General features: G+C 46.1%; 1 protein-coding gene across 3 annotated transcripts in view; it reads left to right on the plus strand.

Annotated features, from left to right (window-relative positions):
* The window catches only part of LOC124137584, a 52,590-nt gene that overhangs the window by 6,189 nt on the left and 24,229 nt on the right, over nt 1-22,172 (plus strand). For all 3 annotated transcript variants that reach the window (XM_048398939.1, XM_048398940.1, XM_048398941.1), the window contains 15 exons: nt 188-301; nt 1,152-1,261; nt 3,180-3,235; nt 4,301-4,353; nt 6,391-6,518; nt 8,373-8,520; nt 8,810-8,996; nt 11,446-11,508; nt 12,121-12,170; nt 12,924-13,090; nt 13,346-13,416; nt 16,580-16,644; nt 17,411-17,481; nt 19,649-19,725; nt 21,001-21,118. In XM_048398939.1, the coding sequence (XP_048254896.1) occupies nt 188-301; nt 1,152-1,261; nt 3,180-3,235; nt 4,301-4,353; nt 6,391-6,518; nt 8,373-8,520; nt 8,810-8,996; nt 11,446-11,508; nt 12,121-12,170; nt 12,924-13,090; nt 13,346-13,416; nt 16,580-16,644; nt 17,411-17,481; nt 19,649-19,725; nt 21,001-21,118 (1,478 nt within the window). The remainder of the gene's footprint in view (nt 1-187; nt 302-1,151; nt 1,262-3,179; nt 3,236-4,300; nt 4,354-6,390; nt 6,519-8,372; nt 8,521-8,809; nt 8,997-11,445; nt 11,509-12,120; nt 12,171-12,923; nt 13,091-13,345; nt 13,417-16,579; nt 16,645-17,410; nt 17,482-19,648; nt 19,726-21,000; nt 21,119-22,172) is intronic.

A 22,172-nucleotide genomic window follows, 5' to 3' on the forward strand; every position in this document is an offset into this window, starting at 1 on the left:
GATCAAAATAATGTTGAAAGCAATGTAGAACTCAACACATCTCAGCTGCCAAGCTTTAATATGATCAAAATAATGTTGAAAGCAATGTAGAACTCAACTCATCTCTGCTGCCAAGCTTTAATATGATCAAAATAATGGTGAAAGCAACGTAGAACTCAACTCATTGATTCTGTTATTCAAACCTCAGCTGGGATGCTTTCACTGATCACTTCAACTTTGACACGGACATCAGTGCTGTGGCCATTGCTGATGGTGTTGCTAGGGAGCTGTGGACTAAAGAGTTCTGGGCCAGACTCCAGAGGTGAGACCAATCAGATTCATTCTCTCGTATCAATTGCATTTGCTTCTAACAAAACGGTGGCGCCCAGTCAAGACGATCTGATCGATAATCAAGATCTATATTGTGATAAAACGAGTCTTACATCGCGAAGTGAAAAGATTTAGAAAATATCTGTTGACAACGAGTTAGCGGTGCACATGCTTTGCAAATCCTGCAGTCGACCGAAATCTGCACGACACTTTACGAACCGGATTTCGATTTCGGTGCGAGATTTTGATTGGACTTTGCATAGACTCGTTATTCCAGCCAAAATGTAACTCCATAATACCAGCCTTGTTCGGCAAGGGTGGAAACTGGACTTTCATAGTCAGTTAACTCACTTGCCTTGGGAAGATGACTATCTTGTGACATCAATGTGTCCGACTGTCTTGTGACATCAATGTGTCTGACTGCCTTGTGACATCAATGTGTCCGACTGTCTTGTGACATCAATGTGTCCGACTGTCTTGTGACATCAATGTGTCCGACTGTCTTGTGACATCAATGTGTCCGACTGTCTTGTGACATCAATGTGTCCGACTGCCTTGTGACATCAATGTGTCCGACTGCCTTGTGACATCAATGTGTCCGACTGTCTTGTGACATCAATGTGTCCGACTGCCTTGTGACATCAATGTGTCCGACTGTCTTGTGACATCAATGTGTCCGACTGTCTTGTGACATCAATGTGTCCGACTGTCTTGTGACATCAATGTGTCTGACTGTCTTGTGACATCAATGTGTCCGACTGTCTTGTGACATCAATGTGTCCGACTGTCTTGTGACGTCAACGTACCTGACTGTGTTGACCATGAGGGGTGTCATATTTCAGCAAGCATCAGACCCACTATGAGCAGTGGGGGGAGATGAGGGGGAGAATCGCAGTCGAGGGGTTTGATGAGAGAAGACTGAGTCTCAAAACTATGCGGGATCACAGCTATGGTGAGTACTTGATGAGGACAATGCTTGACAGGCTGTGTGGTGACCATGTTTGATCTTGATGGGGCAATGGTGGACCAGCCTGTGGTATAAGCATGTTTGATCTTGATGGGGGAAGTGGTGGACCAGGCTGTGTGGGGAGCATGTTTTGTGTTGATGGGGGCAGTGGTGGACCAGACTGTGTGGGGAGCATGTTTTGTGTTGATGGGGGCAATGGTGGACCAGGCTGTGTGGGGAGCATGTTTTGTGTTGATGGGGGCAATGGTGGACCAGGCTGTGTGGGGAGCATGTTTTGTGTTGATGGGGGCAGTGGTGGACCAGGCTGTGTGGTGAGCATGTTTTGTGTTGATGGGAGCAATGGTGGACCAGGCTGTGTGGGGAGCATGTTTTGTGTTGATGGGGGCAGTGGTGGACCAGGCTGTGTGGGGAGCATGTTTTGTGTTGATGGGGGCAGTGGTGGACCAGGCTGTGTGGTATGAGCATGTTTTGTGTTGATGGGGGCAGTGGTGGACCAGGCTGTGTGGGGAGCATGTTTTGTGTTGATGGGGGCAGTGGTGGACCAGGCTGTGTGGGGAGCATGTTTTGTGTTGATGGGGCCAGTGGTGGACCAGACTGTGTGGGGAGCATGTTTTGTGTTGATGGGGCCAGTGGTGGACCAGGCTGTGTGGGGAGCATGTTTGATCTTGATGGGGGCAGTGGTGGACCAGACTGTGTGGGGAGCATGTTTTGTGTTGATGGGGGCAGTGGTGGACCAGGCTGTGTGGGGAGCATGTTTTGTGTTGATGGGGGCAGTGGTGGACCAGACTGTGTGGGGAGCATGTTTTGTGTTGATGGGGGCAATGGTGGACCAGCCTGTGTGGGGAGTGTGTTTTGTGTTGATGGGGGCAATGGTGGACCAGCCTGTGTGGTGAGCATGTTTTGTGTTGATGGGGGCAATGGTGGACCAGGCTGTGTGCGGAGCATGTTTTGTGTTGATGGGGGCAATGGTGGACCAGCCTGTGTGGGGAGTGTGTTTTGTGTTGATGGGGGCAATAGTGGACCAGCCTGTGTGGTGAGCATGTTTTGTGTTGATGGGGCCAGTGGTGGACCAGCCTGTGTGGGGAGCATGTTTTGTGTTGATGGGGGCAATGGCTGACCAGGCTGTGTGGGGAGCGTGTTTTGTGTTGATGGGGGAAGTGGTGGACCAGCCTGTGTGGGGAGCATGTTTTGTGTTGATGGGGGCAATGGTGGACCAGGCTGTGTGGTGAGCATGTTTTGTGTTGATGGGGGCAATGGTGGACCAGGCTGTGTGGGGAGCATGTTTTGTGTTGATGGGGGCAGTGGTGGACCAGGCTGTGTGGGGAGCATGTTTTGTGTTGATGGGGGCAATGGTGGACCAGGCTGTGTGGGGAGCATGTTTTGTGTTGATGGGGGCAGTGGTGGACCAGGCTGTGTGGTGAGCGTGTTTTGTGTTGATGGGGGCAGTGGTGGACCAGGCTGTGTGGGGAGCGTGTTTTGTGTTGATGGGGGCAATAGTGGACCAGCCTGTGTGGTGAGCATGTTTTGTGTTGATGGGGGCAGTGGTGGACCAGGCTGTGTGGGGAGCATGTTTTGTGTTGATGGGGGCAGTGGTGACACATGAGCTAAGGTGCTGCAATTATGCAAAAGCCAAGATTCAACAGCACTTTTCCTATCAGAAGCAGATGAATGCTCTTGGATTTCGCCAGAGTGGTAAATGTATCACACAATTCTTTAAGCTTTCTTCCTACATTAAGTTGTGAGTCATTATATTATTGAAAACTATTCAAAACAATTACCGATCACTCACTAATTATTGATTAATATTTTACTCTAAGTCAGTTGACACAGTTATTTGTCTCAATTTCAATGATATTTTTCAATCTTTGCAGATCTCCGTCCTAATAGTTTGTTTCTGTTGTAGGTGTGCGTGACTGGAGGACCTTCTACCGATATGTGATCCACTTCATCTATGTGGAGGTGAGGCTGACACTCGTTCAGTGGTCTGACTGAACACGTCCAGTCAAGTCAAAACTGTACCGTTTGGATGACCCTGTGATATTCTTGGTGGGGGGTTGGGTAGGTTGTCAGGGGCCAGGACTTCTTTTGAACAAAATTCTGTTCCCAAGTACACTGGAAAAAACTCTCAGGTTATACCTAGAAACAACAAACACTTGCTCAGTGGTCCAAACACTACCTGTCAAGTCAATACCATTTGGATGACCCTGTGATATTCTTGGTGGGGGGTTGGGTAGGTTGTCAGGGGCCAGGACTTCTTTTGAACAAAATTCTGTTCCCAAGTACACTGGAAAAAACTCTCAGGTTATACCTAGAAACAAGAAACAATTGCTCAGTGGTCCTGTCAAATCAATACCATTTGGATGACCCTGTGATATTCTTGGGGGTTGGAGGAAGGCTGGGAATGCTTTTGAAAGAATACTGAAACAAATCCTCAGGTTTTACAAACAAACAAAAAATGGTTAAGAGGACATGCTGGATGTTCTGGAGTAATATGGTTGGGAGAAAGATATTGTACTTTTTGAAGTGCTGACAAACAAATATTTTGTGTGAAAAAATATATCCTTTGAAAATCACATGTGGACCCCAAATGACATGAATAAAAAATAGCTCCAATCTTAGCCCCCTGATCCTACCAAATTAGTAAACTGAACATTCTGACTTTTTTATTCCAGTAGTAAACTGAACATTCTGACTCCTTTATTCCAGTAGTAAACTGAACATTCTGACTCCTTTATTCTAGTAGTAAACTGAACATTCTGACTCCTTTATTCCAGTAGTAAACTGGACATTCTGACTCCTTTAATCTAGTATGAAACTGAACATTCTGACTCCTTTATTCCAGTAGTAAACCTGAACTTGAATGTGATCATTTCCTGGTGATGTGGGTTATTGTCACCTGGTACAGTGTCAGCTCTGCATCATTATTCATTGTGTTCTCGTGTTTGTTCTCAGCTCCCTGGGGAGTATATGTTACACAAGAAAGTAACGGGCAGGGAATGTACAGTGGCTGTGGTTGTGTTTCAGACTGGCCTGACTGCCCAGGTGGGGATTGTCAGCCATCCGGATACAATGTCCCAGTGAGTACCAGGCCTGACATCACTTTTTTTTTCCATGGGGATGGAGAAGAGTCAGTTTATGTAAGGACAAAACCTTTATGCTTCATACCTCTATCATGTCTATACAGAAGTAATGGAACTTCAGTGGCTTGGCCCCTTGTTGGAATTCCAGGGAGGAACAGGACTCCAGTACCCCATGCTTATCTCCCCTTGGTGATTCTGGGGAGGAACAGGACTCCAGTACCCCATGCTTATCTCCCCTTGGTGATTCTGGGGAGGAACAGGACTCCAGTACCCCATGCTTATCTCCCCTTGGTGATTCTGGGGAGGAACAGGACTCCAGTACCCCATGCTTATCTCCCCTTGGTTATTCTGGGGAAGAACAGTACTCCAGTACCCCATGCTTATCTCCCCTTGGTGATTCCAGGGAGGAACAGGTCTCCAGTACCCCATGCTTATCTCCCCTTGGTGATTCTGGGGAGGAACAGGACTCCAGTACCCCATGCTTATCTCCCCTTGGTGATTCCAGGGAGGAACAGGACTCCAGTACTCCATGCTTATCTCCCCTTGGTTATTCCAGGGAGGAACAGGACTCCAGTACCCCATGCTTATCTCCCCTTGGTGATTCCAGGGAGGAACAGGTCTCCAGTACTCCATGCTTATCTCCCCTTGGTTATTCCAGGGAGGAACAGGACTCCAGTACCCCATGCTTATCTCCCCTTGGTTATTCCAGGGAGGAACAGTACTCCAGTACCCATTGCTTATCTCCACTAGGTGATTATGGGGAAGATAGGTCTCCAGCACCCCATGCTTGTCTCCAATTGGTGATTCTAAGCAAGAGTGAGTAAGTTGGGTTGAACGCCATTTTGAACAGCATTCCAGTTATAACATGGCGTGTCAGCTTAATGAGGGAGGAAAGGCCAGAGAGATGCAGATCTCAAACTCTTACCACTTTGGTGAAACCCACGAGCATGAGTATGGTGCTGACAAACCTAGAAACATAACTAGGATTTGAACCACTGATTTCTGGTGCACAAGGGAGGCAACTTGGCGCAGCTAATTGCATCACTTTAGACGGCTGAGCCATCCATGCCAATTTCTTAGGAAGAACAGACCTCCAGTCTCCTCATTGAAATTCCAGGACAGAACAGGTCCAAGTAGCCAAGGCTTGTCTCCCCCGGTAGGGACATTTTGTAATGTTCTTATTAGATAAATATTTGTCACTGTGTGCACACAGAACTGTGAAGGATTGTTATCAGTTAGTGAATAGGATTAGGCTTGTTCAGCGTTTTAAATAGCATATCTTGTGCCCTTCAATGTAAAAGAATAATTGTATGAAGATGAAATGTTTTCGCTACCAATATGCCAAACCTTATATATGACACGAATCTTTTTTATCTTGTACTATTAAGGACTGTATTACCTATTTCTAGTACTTGGTTTGAGTGTTTTTTTGTATAATCTTCATAAGTAATGCAATCTCATTAAAATCAGATCTTAGTTTTCACTGCCGCTAAACAAAGATCTGAGGACATCCCATTACGGGTAATTTCAGAACGACCTTTTGCGAACTCTGACCGACTACTGAAATGACTAACAAGAAGTCGACATCAGCCAATTAAAAAGCAGCTTTCCCGAGCTTCACGGCACTCGTTTCAACCTGGCGACTTCCTTTTCAGACTACGCTTGAAAAATATGTTGACACCTTTCTTGATTAAGATTTTGAAAACTGAACAAACGAACATTCCACAATGTCTAATATATGGTTGAGATTGTATTGCAGTGCTTCCCACGTACTGTGCAATGCCTCCTCCGTTCAAATGTTTATCCCAACGTAAGCGAGAGATAGACGATAATTTTGACGGAATCAGTCATACGGGCCGTAAGTGTCGTTCAGAATACCCCGTGTCTGGTAAGCAATGCTTTGATTGGATGGAAGAAAGGTCATTCTGACGTGACCCGTAATGGGATGTCCTCAGATCTTTGTTTAGCGATAGTGAGAACTAAGGTCTAATTTTAATGAGATTGGAAGTAATGTTGTGTGTGTGTGTCCCCCAGCCTGATGATTGGCTATGTGGCCTACCCCAATGGAGACCTGGTGTCAGTGAGTGAGGTCAGCCTGAAGCTGTGGGAAGTAGGAGAGGACGGAACCCCCCCCAAACAGTACCGCTTCACCTTTACTGCCAGTAAGTCTCGTTAGTGTAGGTGAACTGCCAGTAAGTCTCGTTAGTGTAGGTGAACCTGAGGTGAGTCTCGTTAGTATAGATGAACCTCAGGTGAGTCCCGTTGGTGTAGGTGAACGTGATGTGAGTCTTGTTAGTGTAGATGAACTGCAGGAGAGTCTTGTTAGTGAAGGTGCGCTTCAGGTGATTCTTGTTAGTGAAGGTGAACTTCAGGTGAGTCTTGTTACTGTAGGTGAACTTGATGTGAGTCTTGATGTGTAGGTGAACTGCAGGTGAGTCTTGTTAGTGTAGGGGGACTGCAAGTGGGTTTTGTTAGTGTAGGGGGACTGCAAGTGGGTTTTGTTAGTGTAGGGGGACTGCAAGTGGGTTTTGTTAGTGTAGGTGAATTTGATGTGAGTCTTGTTGTGTAGGTGAACTGCAGGTGAGTCTTGTTAGTGTAGGTGAACTGCAAGTGAGTCTTGTTGTGTAGGTGAACTGCAGGTGAGTCTTGTTAGTGTAGGTGAACTGCAAGTGAGTCTTGTTGTGTAGGTGAACTGCAGGCGAGTCTTGTTGTGTAGGTGAACTGCAGGTGAGTCTTGTTGTGTAGGTGAACTGCAGGTGAGTCTTGTTAGTGTAGGTGAACTGCAAGTGAGTCTTGTTAGTGTAGGTGAACTGCAGGTGAGTCTTGTTGTGTAGGTGAACTGCAGGCGAGTCTTGTTGTGTAGGTGAACTGCAGGTGAGTCTTGTTGTGTAGGTGAACTGCGGGTGAGTCTTGTTAGTGTAGGTGAACTGCAAGTGAGTCTTGTTGTGTAGGTGAACTTGATGTGAGTCTTGATGTGTAGGTGAACTGCAGGTGAGTCTTGTTAGTGTAGGTGAACTGCAAGTGAGTCTTGTTGTGTAGGTGAACTGCAGGCGAGTCTTGTTGTGTAGGTGAACTGCAGGTGAGTCTTGTTAGTGTAGGGGGACTGCAGGTGAGTCTTGTTAGTGTAGGGGGACTGCAAGTGGGTTTTGTTAGTGTAGGGGGACTGCAAGTGGGTTTTGTTAGTGTAGGTGAATTTGATGTGAGTCTTGTTGTGTAGGTGAACTGCAGGTGAGTCTTGTTAGTGTAGGTGAACTGCAGGTGAGTCTTGTTAGTGTAGGTGAACTGCAAGTGAGTCTTGTTAGTGTAGGTGAACTTGATGTGAGTCTTGATGTGTAGGTGAAATGCAGGTGAGTCCCGTTAGTGTAGGTGAACTGCAGGTGAGTCTTGTTAGTGTAGGTGAACTGCAAGTGAGTCTTGTTAGTGTAGGTGAACTTCAGGTGAGTGTTGTTAGTGAAGGTGAGCTTCAGGTGATTCTTGTTAGTGAAGGTGAACTTCAGGTGAGTCTTGTTAGTGTAGGTGAACTTGATGTGAGTCTTGATGTGTAGGTGAACTGCAGGTGAGTCTTGTTAGTGAAGGTGAACTGCGGGTGAGTCTTGTTAGTGTAGGTGAACTGCGGGTGAGTCTTGTTAGTGTAGGTGAACTGCAGGCGAGTCTTGTTGGTGAAGGTGAACTGCAGGTGAGTCTTGGTTAGTGAAGGTGAACTGCAGGTGAGTCTTGTTAGTGTAGGGGGACTGCAAGTGGGTTTTGTTAACATAGACAAATTGGCCGATATATTTACTTGGACTCACTTTCCTCATATTTCATATTGAAATTGTTGTGGTATCCATACTTCTTTAAAGGCCTTTGTTCCATTTGAAAGCAACTAATTACTTGACCGTAGATATATAAAAGGACATTTAGAATGTGTGAATATATCTTGATGTCCCTTGGATCATACTCTGCTCCAGTCATTCATTATCAAGATATGTATGAATACAATGTTCTACAGATGAATCTGTAGCTTTTGTTTTGTCCAGACAGTCAGCTGTACACAGTCGAGGTACGCACAGGCATCACACCAGTGTGGTATCACCATGACGACCGAGGGGGAAAAGTGATGGAGGTGTTCAGTACCTACACGGTCAACGGCCGTGACGGCAGGGGGCTGGTCGAGTACTTTTACAGGTCAGTGTTAGGACTACACCATCAATGACTTGAATGACATGTACACCCAGAACTTACTGATTCTATCAGTTCATGACATTGTAGAGATTAGAAGCAAAACTAGATGACCTGATCACTCAGTGGGCCACTTTTTACAGTGATTGTTTGAAGGGAAAATATGTAAAAAATGTTTTTTTTTGGTGAAATTCTTTTATTGATGAACTGTAATGTGGTTAAAGTCAAATGTCTGCAGCAACAGTTCACTGTCTTAGCATTGCCACTTTACTCAGCATAACTTCTGCCCACACAGAAACCCTGACGGTCCGAGCTACACCCAGCAGACATCACTCAGGATGCTGACAGAGCCCTCTAGTGGGGAGACTGTGCATGACAAAGACAGCCTCATTCTGGCTTTCACCCATCCTGCATGTGCTAGTTCCCATCTTGTGGGAGGCAAGGGCTCCCAGCTGGCTCTCCTGTCACAGGTCCAGGCCGAGGTGAGAGAATAAGTCCATGTTTCTCAATCCAGCTGTGTCACTCAGGTTTGTAAATAAATGAGTCTGGTCCAGATGGACCAGTGGTCGAGTGCATGAGCACCAACCCTTGCTGTTACCATCAACCAGGTCTAACACTGTGACCTTTGTCGGTGGGGTATGATGCCCTACTTTAAACCAGCCAGGTCAACATTGTGATCTTTGTCATTGGGATACAATGCCCCACTTAGCCAGGTCTAATATTGTGACCTTTGTCATTGGGATACAATGCCCCACTTAGCCAGGTCTAATATTGTGACCTTTGTCGGTGGGACAGATGCTCCACTTAGCCATGTCTAACATTGTGACCTTTGCTGTTGGGATATGATGCCACACTTAGCCATGTCTAATATTGTGACCTTTGCTGTTGGGATTCAGTCACACACTTCACACCAGGGAGGTCACACATTGTGATCACCTGATCCCCAGTATTCAGAACCTACAACTTCTTACTGCAGACCTCTTGTTCCCAGAAGTCCCATGTATATGCTCATAGAGGAATGGTCCTCCTTGCTGTGTTATTAGTCATTAACAAAGGTTTGGTACCACAACATAACCAAAACAAGTATTGGTTCCTGGAAGTCACTTCCTTCTATGAAGACCTGCCCCAATGGGTCCCTGGGTTAGATTCGGTCTCCAGCACGACATTGCTGGCAGTAAGAGGTGATTAAGTTGGATCAGGTAGTTTTGTCATTATGCCCCGATGGTATCAATATCATTAAAATCAGATCTTAGTTCTCGCTACGGCTTAACAAAGATCTGAGGAGATCCCATTAGGGGTCACGTCAGAGTGACCTTTCATCCGACCAATCAGAGCGTGGCTTACCAGATCATGAAAGTGACAGTTGGAATGTGATTTCTTATCATGCAACCTCGAAAACTTTAACACAGGGCATCCTGAGCTATAGTTACAGTCTTAACGACTGAATCCATACAATCTAGACCATCTATTAGCCATTCCAGAATGTTCTTTCGTTCAGGTTTCAAATTTTTAATCGAGAATTTGTCAAAATATGTTTCGAAGCGTAGTCGTCAATTTGAAATTAGTGCCGTAAAGCGTGAGAAAGCAGCTTTCTGATTGGCTAATGTCAACTTCTTATCAGTCATCAGACATCTTCCCGAGGCAAGAGAGTTAACTGACTTTAAAAGTCCAGTTTCCACCCTTGCCGAACTAAGCTGGAATTCCTTGGCTCGATTGTAGCGCCACCAGTGGTAATTACGAGTTATGTCCCTTCTAAACCTCTCCTATGGACCAATCCACCTCTTGTATCACTTGCATTTGTTTCGAACAAAATGGTGGCACCCAAACAAGACGATCTGATCGACAATCAAGATCTATATTGTGATAAAACGGGTCTTACATCATGAAGTGCATCAAATCACATGAGCACCTTCATTATAAACCTATTCATTGGGATCGCTATTAAGTAAAAGACTTCTTTCTATAAGCATTAAAACCTATTGTGAGGTTTTACTTTCGAGTCAGGTTAAATCTCATAAACAGGGATGTTGTAATGTCCCTGGGATTTTATATAATATCCCAGGGATTTCTTAGGATATTCAAGTCATATTTGCTATAATATCCCAGGGATTTTATATAATGTCCTGGGTATTTTATTAATATAACTTCCGTTCAGATTGTAACCTGTAATGAAATGTAAAATCAAATGACAAATGTTTTCTTTATATTCCCGAGGATCGAACTTGCAACCTTCATATCTGTAGCCCAGTGAGTGTACCACGAGGTTACAGAGGTGTTGATAAGCTACACTGGTTTTCAGAATGTCCTTTTCAAGATCCGTACACCAGCAACAGATATTTTACGTGCGGTTCCTAAGGTTCATGGAAAGTTTGGTCGAAATATAAAAATGTTGATTAATGTTGTTTTAAGTTTCTTTTTTCGGTTTATAAGTATGGAAAAAACAATTTCCCTCACTTTCGGTAGACAGAGCATGTCCTGCAAATGACCGAAAACTGCATGACAGTTTACGAACCCGTCTTCATTTTCGATGCGCGATTTTGATTGGACTATGCATAGACTCGTTAGTACAGCCAAATTATCACTCCATAATACCAGCCTAGTTCGGCAAGGGTGGAAACTGGACTTTTATAGTGAGTTAACTCTCTTGCCTCAGAAAGATGGTCATTCCATTGGTCGGTCAAAGTTCGCACAAGGTCGGTCTGATGTGACCTGTAATGGGATGTTCTCAGATATTTGTTTAGCGGTAGCGAGAACTAAGATCTGATTTTAAAGAATATTTGAATTAGGAATACTGTTGTGTTGCTGGTATAGGTCTGTCTATTTGTTTGTTTGTTGTTTAACGATGAACTCAGCAATTTTCCAGCAATTCCAGGATATCTAATGGTGGGCTCCTAGATGTAATGCTATCCCCGAGCTCTTCCTGTGTTTCAGCTGAATGCCACAGTGCCCAGCGGTGTTTGTGTCACGCTAGAGGCCTTCAACACACAGCTCCAGGTATGTCCATACTAATGGAGTGCGGTATTACCAGTATGTCGGTAAATTAAGGTTCATTCTTTCCATGATATCATGTTTCAATGCTCGGTATATTGGGTGTTTTTAAATAGCGATTTTTATCATGTGTTAAATGTTATAAACTTGCCAAATGTACCTTCGAAATGTTTCCATAATTCCAAAATGTATTTCACAGAAGTGATAAACATCTGAGACCTAAAACACTTCGGCTTTCCTCCGACATTAAGCTGACACGCCGTAATATGACTGGAATACTGTTAAAAGCGGCGTTTAACCCAACTCACTCACTCACTCACTCACTCACTCACTCACTCACTCACTCACTCACTCACTCACTCACTCACTCACTCACTCACTCACTCACTCACTCACTCACTCACTCACTCACTCACTCACTCACTCACTCACTCACTCACTCACTCACTCTGAGACCTGCATCACTTCAGGCTTTCCTCCCACATTAAGCTGAGACTCCGCGATATGACTGGAATAATGTTAAAAACGGCGTTAAACCCAACTCACTCATTCACTCAAAATCCAAACAATGAAAGAAATGTGTTTCCTCTGGTCATGGTGATGTCTGTTTTCTTTCAGTTAAATGATTGTCTGGATGTATCTATTACGAAAATTAGAGGCAGTATTTTGTAAGTATTCATCAAAGGTGCAAAGAGTACATTAATAAATTATCTAAATTCTGCTGATGTTTTCTTTCCAAATATTGGTATTCTGCCATTACTTATTAAATTTTGTGAGTCATTTGTAAAAAAAATAAAAAATGCTTGTTTGTTGTGAAAAGTTTAAAAAAACAACACTCAAATCAGGTCTATCTAACTTGATTTCTTTCACCATCAGTTTCTTATACTTGGTATTCAGAGTTCGCTATTCACTTGTACCCGTGAAGATTCCGGGGTTTGAATCAGGTTTATTATCAGTCCAGGTTGAATTAGGTTCATTCATGGCTGAGAATTTTCCACAGATTTTGCTACATCAGGGGTCACTCGTTATGCTGTTACAATATTTGCATAAATCTTATAGTCACCCTGACCTCCTGCTCACTTTCAGTGTATAAAAAAATAAATCTTTATTGTACCTGATTGTGTCAGGCTTTGGCCATGTGTGAATCTGATTGGTGTAAAGGAAAGCCTTTCCTTTGTGTCATCATGACAAGTAATCACCGTGAAGCTTCATTAACACAAACCCAATTAACTTGATAAATATATATATATATATATATATATATATATATATATATATATATATATATATATATATATATATATATATATGTATGTTACTGTTCACTGTGTATTGTCTCTGGTCTGATTCACTGCAGAGTTTGATATTGAAATATTTCTGCATCATGAGATAAGTCTCTGATACAATTAGGTTTTTTGCAGGCATTGTAACCATGACAACTTGTCCGGTGCCTGTTCTGACACAGTGGAGCTTTTTGCCACCACATCCATCTGCAAGAGTGTGAGGGCGGCCATCTTGGATAGCTTACAATCTCTGTTTACTGAGAGTTACGAAACGAAGATATTTGCAATCCGATCCTCTGCTGCAGGTAGGTGTAGTGTTATGCTGAAGCAGAACTGTACGAGTGGATGCTAGAGTTCCTACTTTGCGGAGAACCAGTCTCATCATCTTGTGAGATGTCCATCCAGGTGATATCTGCAACCGATACTGGTGTTGCTTGGCTACGACTTGTTAAGCTTAAACTGCTACAAGACTGATAACTCTGATAAATACTGATGATTTCACTGTATTTTCACTGTTATACATGTGTACATACATGCTACTATGAGTCTGTCTGTTGTAGGTGAGGACGGCAGTGAAGCATCCAGTGCCGGACAGATGGAGACATTCCTGGGTGTCATGGGGGTCAGTGAGGTGGGTGATGGGGTCAGTGTGGGGGGTGATGGGGGTCAGTGAGGTGGGTGATGGAGGTCAGTGATGTGGGTGATGGGGTCAGTGTGGGCGGTGTATTGGTCAGTGAGGTGGGTGATGGGGGTCAGTGAGGTGGGTGATGGGGGTCAGTGAGGTGGGTGATGGGGTGAGTGAGGTGGGTGATGGAGTCAGTGAGGTGGGTGATGGAGTCAGTGAGGTGGGTGATGGGGTCAGTGAGGTGGGTGATGGGGTGAGTGAGGTGGGTGATGGGGTGAGTGAGGTGGGTGATGGAGTCAGTGAGGTGGGTGATGGAGTCAGTGAGGTGGGTGATGGGGGTCAGTGAGGTGGGTGATGGGGTGAGTGAGGTGGGTGATGGAGGTCAGTGAGGTGGGTGATGGGGGTCGGTGAGGTCGGTGATGGGGGTCAGTGAGGTGGGTGATGGAGTCAGTGAGGTGGGTGATGGAGTCAGTGAGGTTGGTGATGGGGGTCAGTGAGGTGGGTGATGGAGGTCAGTGAGGTGGGTGATGGAGGTCAGTGAGGTGGGTGATGGGGTGAGTGAGGTGGGTGATGGGGTGAGTGAGGTGGGTGATGGAGTCAGTGAGGTGGGTGATGGGGTGAGTGAGGTGGGTGATGGAGTCAGTGAGGTGGGTGATGGGGTGAGTGAGGTGGGTGATGGAGTCAGTGAGGTGGGTGATGGAGTCAGTGAGGTGGGTGATGGAGGTCAGTGAGGTGGGTGATGGAGGTCAGTGAGGTGGGTGATGGAGGTCAGTGAGGTGGGTGATGGGGGTCAGTGAGGTGGGTGATGGAGGTCAGTGAGGTGGGTGATGGAGGTCAGTGAGGTGGGTGATGGGGTGAGTGAGGTGGGTGATGGGGTGAGTGAGGTGGGTGATGGGGGTCAGTGAGGTGGGTGATGGGGTGAGTGAGGTGGGTGATGGAGTCAGTGAGGTGGGTGATGGAGGTCAGTGAGGTGGGTGATGGAGGTCAGTGAGGTTGGTGATGGAGGTCAGTGAGGTGGGTGATGGAGTCAGTGAGGTTGGTGATGGGGTGAGTGAGGTGGGTGATGGGGGTCAGTGAGGTGGGTGATGGAGGTCAGTGAGGTGGGTGATGGAGGTCAGTGAGGTGGGTGATGGGGGTCAGTGAGGTTGGTGATGGAGGTCAGTGAGGTGGGTGATGGGGTGAGTGAGGTGGGTGATGGGGGTCAGTGAGGTGGGTGATGGGGTGAGTGAGGTGGGTGATGGAGTCAGTGAGGTGGGTGATGGAGGTCAGTGAGGTGGGTGATGGAGGTCAGTGAGGTTGGTGATGGGGGTCAGTGAGGTGGGTGATGGAGGTCAGTGAGGTGGGTGATGGGGGTCAGTGAGGTGGGTGATGGAGGTCAGTGAGGTGGGTGATGGGGGTCAGTGAGGTGGGTGATGGAGGTCAGTGAGGTGGGTGATGGAGGTCAGTGAGGTGGGTGATGGGGTGAGTGAGGTGGGTGATGGGGGTGAGTGAGGTGGGTGATGGGGTGAGTGAGGTGGGTGATGGAGTCAGTGAGGTGGGTGATGGAGGTCAGTGAGGTGGGTGATGGAGGTCAGTGAGGTTGGTGATGGAGGTCAGTGAGGTGGGTGATGGAGGTCAGTGAGGTGGGTGATGGAGGTCAGTGAGGTTGGTGATGGAGGTCAGTGAGGTGGGTGATGGAGGTCAGTGAGGTGGGTGATGGAGGTCAGTGAGGTTGGTGATGGAGGTCAGTGAGGTGGGTGATGGAGGTCAGTGAGGTGGGTGATGGAGGTCAGTGAGGTGGGTGATGGGGGTCAGTGAGGTTGGTGATGGAGGTCAGTGAGGTGGGTGATGGAGGTCAGTGAGGTGGGTGATGGAGGTCAGTGAGGTGGGTGATGGGGGTCAGTGAGGTGGGTGATGGAGGTCAGTGAGGTGGGTGATGGAGGTCAGTGAGGTGGGTGATGGGGTCAGTGAGGTGGGTGATGGGGTGAGTGAGGTGGGTGATGGGGTCAGTGAGATGGGTGATGGGGTCAGTGAGGTTGGTGATGGGGTCAGTGAGGTGGGTGATGGGGTCAGTGTGGGCGGTGTATTGGTCAGTGAGGTGGGTGATGGGGTCAGTGAGGTGGGTGATGGGGGTCAGTGAGGTGGGTGATGGGGGTCAGTGAGGTGGGTGATGGGGTCAGTGAGGTGGGTGATGGGGGTCGGTGAGGTGGGTGATGGGGGTCGGTGAGGTGGGTGATGGAGGTCAGTGAGGTGGGTGATGGGGGTCAGTGAGGTGGGTGATGGAGGTCAGTGAGGTGGGTGATGGAGGTCAGTGAGGTGGGTGATGGGGGTCAGTGAGGTGGGTGATGGAGGTCAGTGAGGTGGGTGATGGGGGTCAGTGAGGTTGGTGATGGGGGTCAGTGAGGTGGGTGATGGGGGTCAGTGAGGTGGGTGATGGGGGTCAGTGAGGTGGGTGATGGGGGTCAGTGATGGGGGTCGGTGAGGTGGGTGATGGAGGTCAGTGAGGTGGGTGATGGGGGTCGGTGAGGTGGGTGATGGGGGTCGGTGAGGTGGGTGATGGAGGTCAGTGAGGTGGGTGATGGAGGTCAGTGAGGTCGGTGATGGGGGTCGGTGAGGTGGGTGATGGAGGTCAGTGAGGTCGGTGATGGGGGTCAGTGAGGTGGGTGATGGGGGTCAGTGAGGTGGGTGATGGGGGTCAGTGAGGTGGGTGATGGGGGTCAGTGAGGTGGGTGATGGGGGTCAGTGAGGTGGGTGATGGGGGTCAGTGAGGTGGGTGATGGAGGTCAGTGAGGTGGGTGATGGGGGTCAGTGAGGTGGGTGATGGAGGTCAGTGAGGTGGGTGATGGGGGTCAGTGAGGTGGGTGATGGGGGTCAGTGAGGTGGGTGATGGGGGTCAGTGAGGTGGGTGATGGGGGTCAGTGATGGGGGTCGGTGAGGTCGGTGATGGGGGTCAGTGAGGTCAGTGATGGGGGTCAGTGAGGTGGGTGATGGGGGTCAGTGAGGTGGGTGATGGGGGTCAGTGAGGTGGGTGATGGGAGTCAGTGAGGTGGGTGATGGGGGTCAGTGAGGTGGGTGATGGGGGTCCGTGAGGTGGGTGATGGGGGTCCATGATGGGAGTGAGTGCAGTGGTGAGATGAGAGGAGATGATTGTTGTAACATAAGTCTTAACATGAATGGTTGTCTGCTGTAGGTTCTTGATGCAGTACGGAAGTGCTGGGCCTCTGCCTATACATTCCAGGCCATGGAATACCGCAGGTGAGTGTAAACTGAAGGACGGCCATCACCTTTTTCTCAACATGTTTGTTTATGCTTGTATTATTAATAGACAGCACAGTACTTCCATTTTTAACTACCTTTCAGTGTACTGAAACACTTTGAAAGCAGTCCTGTGACCCTTAGCACAAAAACAAAATAACACCTTATAGATACTGGTAGTCATTTTATGCCTCACATAGAGAATATCACCTTTGTGTCTTTTCATATCAAATATATCAACATGAGTTGATAAAAGTGAAAAAACGAGTGCTGATATATTTTATATCAAAATACACAACTTTTTCAGTTTGTAGACAGTAATAAGCAGTGTCTTAATTGTAAAAAGTGCTGCTTACAGTTTCAGTAGCACTCATTAGTGACGTCATTTGATTGTGATGTCATGGTAACCAATGACATCACAATGGTTTGCAAAGCATTGGGATGCAATTTCATTGCAATGTTATTTACAATGTAGATAACGCTGGATACCATGAAGCTATGAGAAGTAACTGTAAACAGTGAGGGCTGTACAATGACCCCTTGCATCATGCTGACCATACAGTCAGGCACAGTGTGGCCCAAATTGCATTGTAACTGGCATGTAATAGTTATTACGTAACAAGAACCGGAATAAACCAAACATTAATAACTGGGATTAACTGCCAGTCAGTGGTCAAAATAGACATCAGCCCCTAGGTTTCACAGTTCTATCAACATGGTATCATGTATTAACTGTCAGTACTGGTAACTCACTTTGTCTCTCCAGACAACATGGCCAGCCAATCAGGACAGCTGTGGGCGTGGTTATACAAGAAATGGTCCAATCGGAAGTCTCAGGTAATTTCATACAGATAGTTTAAGGCTCTGACAAAGGTTACTTATTACAACATGCCATTTTACGGAAGCTCCTAGCTGCCATGGTAAAAACAAACAATATTGCATGTTCTCTTGCCATATTTTAGCACACTCTCCAACCCAGAGTTCCATGCGACCGGCAGCCAGCCAGTATAGTACCTCTGCCTTTCGCAGTTCATTCAAGATATTGAATATGCTTTTCATCCGTTTCATGTATGACAAGTCTACACATTTTCATAAACAAATGTCAAAGAATGGTTATGGTTCATTAAGAAAATATCCTAATACGTGAAAATCTATTTGTTTTTGCGTAGTTATCCTTTGTTTACATTGGTTGTACGGCTCTACGTGCTGTCTTCGAAGCCCAACGGAGAGCGAGCGATACTGTCACTTTGATGTATAATTATATATTGTCATGAAATTCACTGTCGCAGTGGTAGTAACATATCTATATAATTATGCAAAACAATATGTTAAGCGCCCCCAAATACTTGCATTAGTCCATTCTATACTGATTTCTGAAAAAGCGTGTTGGTTTACAAAAAAGAGAAAAGTCCGGTCACGTGATATGCAAATTAGCCTGTGGCAGTGGTGTTATGCTGAGTCACCACTGCGCCGGAGTGTGATTATAGCATTCTCTCTCAATACTATTCCCTCGCTATAGTTCCGTGTTCATTCACTATACTATGGCTTTCCCTTGCGGTAAAATTCGCGTTCACTAGCTGTAGGTTCTGGAACAAGTTATTATTGTGAAAGAACGCTATAATGTGGTGGGGGATGTGTTATTAGTTTTTATCATGACAGATAGGAGCTTCCATGACATTCACACACAATTAACATATGACTCAGTAAAAGGTATGGAAGCCAAGTCGTGACACATTGTCAAGTATCAATATTGTAACTTGTTGGTACTGAACTTTTCCTGAGGTGTGTACATTCTACTGATGTAATGTTACCTTGCATTGGTAGATGTGTATTACCAGGTGTTAACATTGTTTACTCTCCATGTGTTCAGGCGTTGACTCTCCTTGTGTTCAGGTGTTAACATTGTTTACTCCCTTGTGTTCAGGTGTTAACACTGTTTACTCCCCTTTTGTTCAGGTGTTAACATTGTTTACTCTCCATGTGTTCAGGTGTTGACTTTCCTTGTGTTCAGGTGTTAATACTGTTTGCTCCCCTTGTGTTCGAGTGTTAACATTGTTTACTCTCTGTGTATTCAGGTGTAAACAATGTTTACTCCCCTTTTGTTCAGGTGTTAACACTGTTTATTCTCCATGTGTTCAGGTGTTAACACTGTTTACTCCCCTTTTGTTCAGGTGTTAACATTGTTTACTCTCCATGTGTTCAGGTGTTGACTCCCCTTGTGTTCAGGTGTTAACATTGTTTACTCCATTGTGTTCAGGTGTTAACAATGTTTACCCCTTTTGTTCAGGTGTTAACAATGTTTACTCCCCTTTTGTTCAGGTGTTAACAATGTTTACTCTCCATGTGTTCAGGTGTTTACTCTCCTTGTGTTCAGGTGTTAACATTGTTTACTCCCTTGTGTTCAGGTGTTTACTCTCCATGTGTTAGGTGTTGACTCTCCTTGTGTTCAGGTGTTAACATTGTTTACTCTCCTTGTGTTCAGGTGTTAACACTGTTTACTCCCCTTTTGTTCAGGTGTTAACATTGTTTACTCTCCATGTGTTAGGTGTTGACCCTCCTTGTGTTCAGGTGTTAACATTGTTTACTCCCTTGTGTTCAGGTGTTAACACTGTTTACTCCCCTTTTGTTCAGGTGTTAACATTGTTTACTCTCCATGTGTTCAGGTGTTGACTTTCCTTGTGTTCAGGTGTTAATACTGTTTGCTCCCCTTGTGTTCGAGTGTTAACATTGTTTACTCTCTGTGTATTCAGGTGTTAACAATGTTTACTCTCCTTGTGTTCAGGTGTTAATATTGTTTACTTCCCTTGTGTTCATGTGTTGACATTGTTTACTTTCTGTGTGTTCAGGTGTTGACATTTTACTCTCCTTGTCTTCACGTGTTAACATTGTTTACTCTCCTTGTGTTCGGGTGTTAACACTGTTAACTCCCCTTATGTTCAGGTGTTAACCCTGATTACTCCCCTTGTGTTTGAGTGTTAACATTGTTTACTCTCTGTGTGTTCAGGTGTGTTGTTCACGGCAGATCCTATCTCAGGCAGCACCAGCAGTTTCACCCTTAATGCCAACTTTGGCCTTGGAGAGGTAAGTGAGATAACTATTCTTTAGACATTTTCAGCATAACACTAGTAACTGTTATCTAAATCAGGTTGCCAGTTACCTCTTCAGCTGTTCAGCTATTCAACATACTGTGCAGAGTTGCCTCCCTTATCTGTGTCTGGATTCATTTACCCTTGATATGATACGTGGGATTTCATCACCATACCTTGCTTGTCAGGTTTTACTTATGTCAGTTTCGGCTTTCCTTCTGTAAAAGGCAACACGCCATGATTGGACTGAAATACCTTTCAAACCTGTGTTAATCCCAAATCTTCACTCACTAAGACTGGTTGATATGGCATAACTAATAGTGCTAGCTTTGTCATTGGACTGCACAGAAGTGATAATGTTGGATTATAATTATTCTGGATTTTTTCATGTGGAACTTTTAAGTACAATTGTCAATGAGTTTTGACCTTACCCCTCTTTCTTGAACCCCTTACCTACTCTTCAACCCCTACCCTGACCACTGAGCCAAAATCTGTCAACCTCTTAACTCCGGCCTTCAGCCTCTACGCCCTTACACCCACACCCACACCCACACCCACACTCACACTCACACTCACACTCACACTCACACTCACACTCACACCCACACTTACACCCACACCCACACTCACACTCACACTCACACCCACACCCACACCCACACCCACACCCTAATCCCTATACCCCAAGCCTCCAACATCCAACCCTTTCAACCTCCACACTCTAACAGTGAACACCCACACCCAAGCCCTAAACCCTAAACCCTAAACCCTAAAACCTTAACCCTTAACCCTTAACCCCAGCCCCCCAACCTTCTCAATCTCCACACCCGAACCACGAACCCACACACCCAAACCCTTAACCCTTAACCCTTAACCCTTAACCCTTAACCCTCAACCCTCAACCCTTAACCCTTAACCCTCAACCCCAGCCCCCCAACCTTCTCAACCTCCACACCAGAACCACGAATCCACACACCCAAACCCTTAACCCTCAACCCTCAACCCTCAACCCTTAACCCCAGCCCCCCAACCTTCTCAATCTCCACACCCGAACCACGAACCCACGAACCCACACACCCAAACCCTTAACCCTTAACCCTTAACCCTTAACCCCAGCCCCCCAACCTTCTCAACCTCCACACCCGAACCACGAACCCACACACACAAACCCTAAACCTTATCTCCCAACCCTCCACCGCCCAACCACTGCACTTTGTGTGTCACAGCACTATTAAGACAGCAATCACTGACTATACTCTCCTCCCCCCAGTCGGTGGTGTCGGGGAAGGCTGATCCAGACACCTTCAGGGTCAGACGGAGATGGGGGGACCAGCTGGACATCACGGACAGACATCTCGGCAGGAAGAGCACGATGATGGTTATGACAGGTTTGTCCTACGCTGCAGTCAACAACATTAGGATCGTGTTCATATTGTCCCCCTCTGCTGAGGTACAGCTGGTCACAGACCCTGACCATCCGATCCAATAGTCACTTCACAATACTGCACCAGGGGACTCGTGGTTGCCTGACATATGCGAGGTTTCATTCATAAGTTCTGAGCCTCGTGTGGCAGGGTGTGGAGTCATCCCACAGATGACATCCTTACCTTGTCAGCTTGCTGACGGGGTTAACCTCTTTGGTCATGTGGACAAGGCGTCCGACCTCGGATCAGAAGGTCCGTGGTTCGAATCCCATCACGGGACTCGGAAATTTTATGGCTGCAACACTCGCAAAGAAGGAGTTGCGTAACAGTGAATTCTTTAGTTGTGGGCATTAAATAATGTCTCAGAGGTACAGTAGAACACGGATATAATGAACACAGATAGAGATATTGAATGGATACAAAGAACTGTTACAAAATCCCTGATTTATTTCCTCTATCGACTGATGAGATCGGGTGGTCAGGCTTGCTGACTTGGTTGATGTCATCTTATCCCTATTGTGTGGATCGATGCTTTTGATGTCAATCACTGGATTGTCTGGTCCAGACTCGATTATTTACAGACCGCCGTCATATGGCTGGAATATTGCTGAGTGCGGCGTTAAACAACAAAACCTCTATATCATCATATAAAATGTGTGCATAAAACAAACTCTCTACACCGTACTAAGTTATATAGCAAACTAATATATGATCCCCAACAAGCCCAAATACCACTAAATAGTGACGTGTATGGTGAACTAAAAATCTCACTCAGTGTCAAGTGTCACTGACAATTGGCTGCACACAATCAGAGGTGAATCAACACAATCAGCGGTGATGATTCAACCTTGTTAAACTTGTTTGTTTTTTATCTCTCCTGTAACTGGACTATTCTTGTCTGTAAAACAAACACAAATTTCATGAGACTGTCAAAATGTCTCTTCACTAGCACATGCTATCATGGCAGGCAATGCTGCAAGTACGTGTATTGTGTTTTGTTTTATCAAAGATGGCGGAC

The sequence above is a fragment of the Haliotis rufescens genome, unplaced genomic scaffold, assembly GCF_023055435.1.
Source record: "Haliotis rufescens isolate VD_foot unplaced genomic scaffold, xgHalRufe1.0.p SCAF_19, whole genome shotgun sequence".
NCBI lineage: Eukaryota > Metazoa > Mollusca > Gastropoda > Lepetellida > Haliotidae > Haliotis > Haliotis rufescens.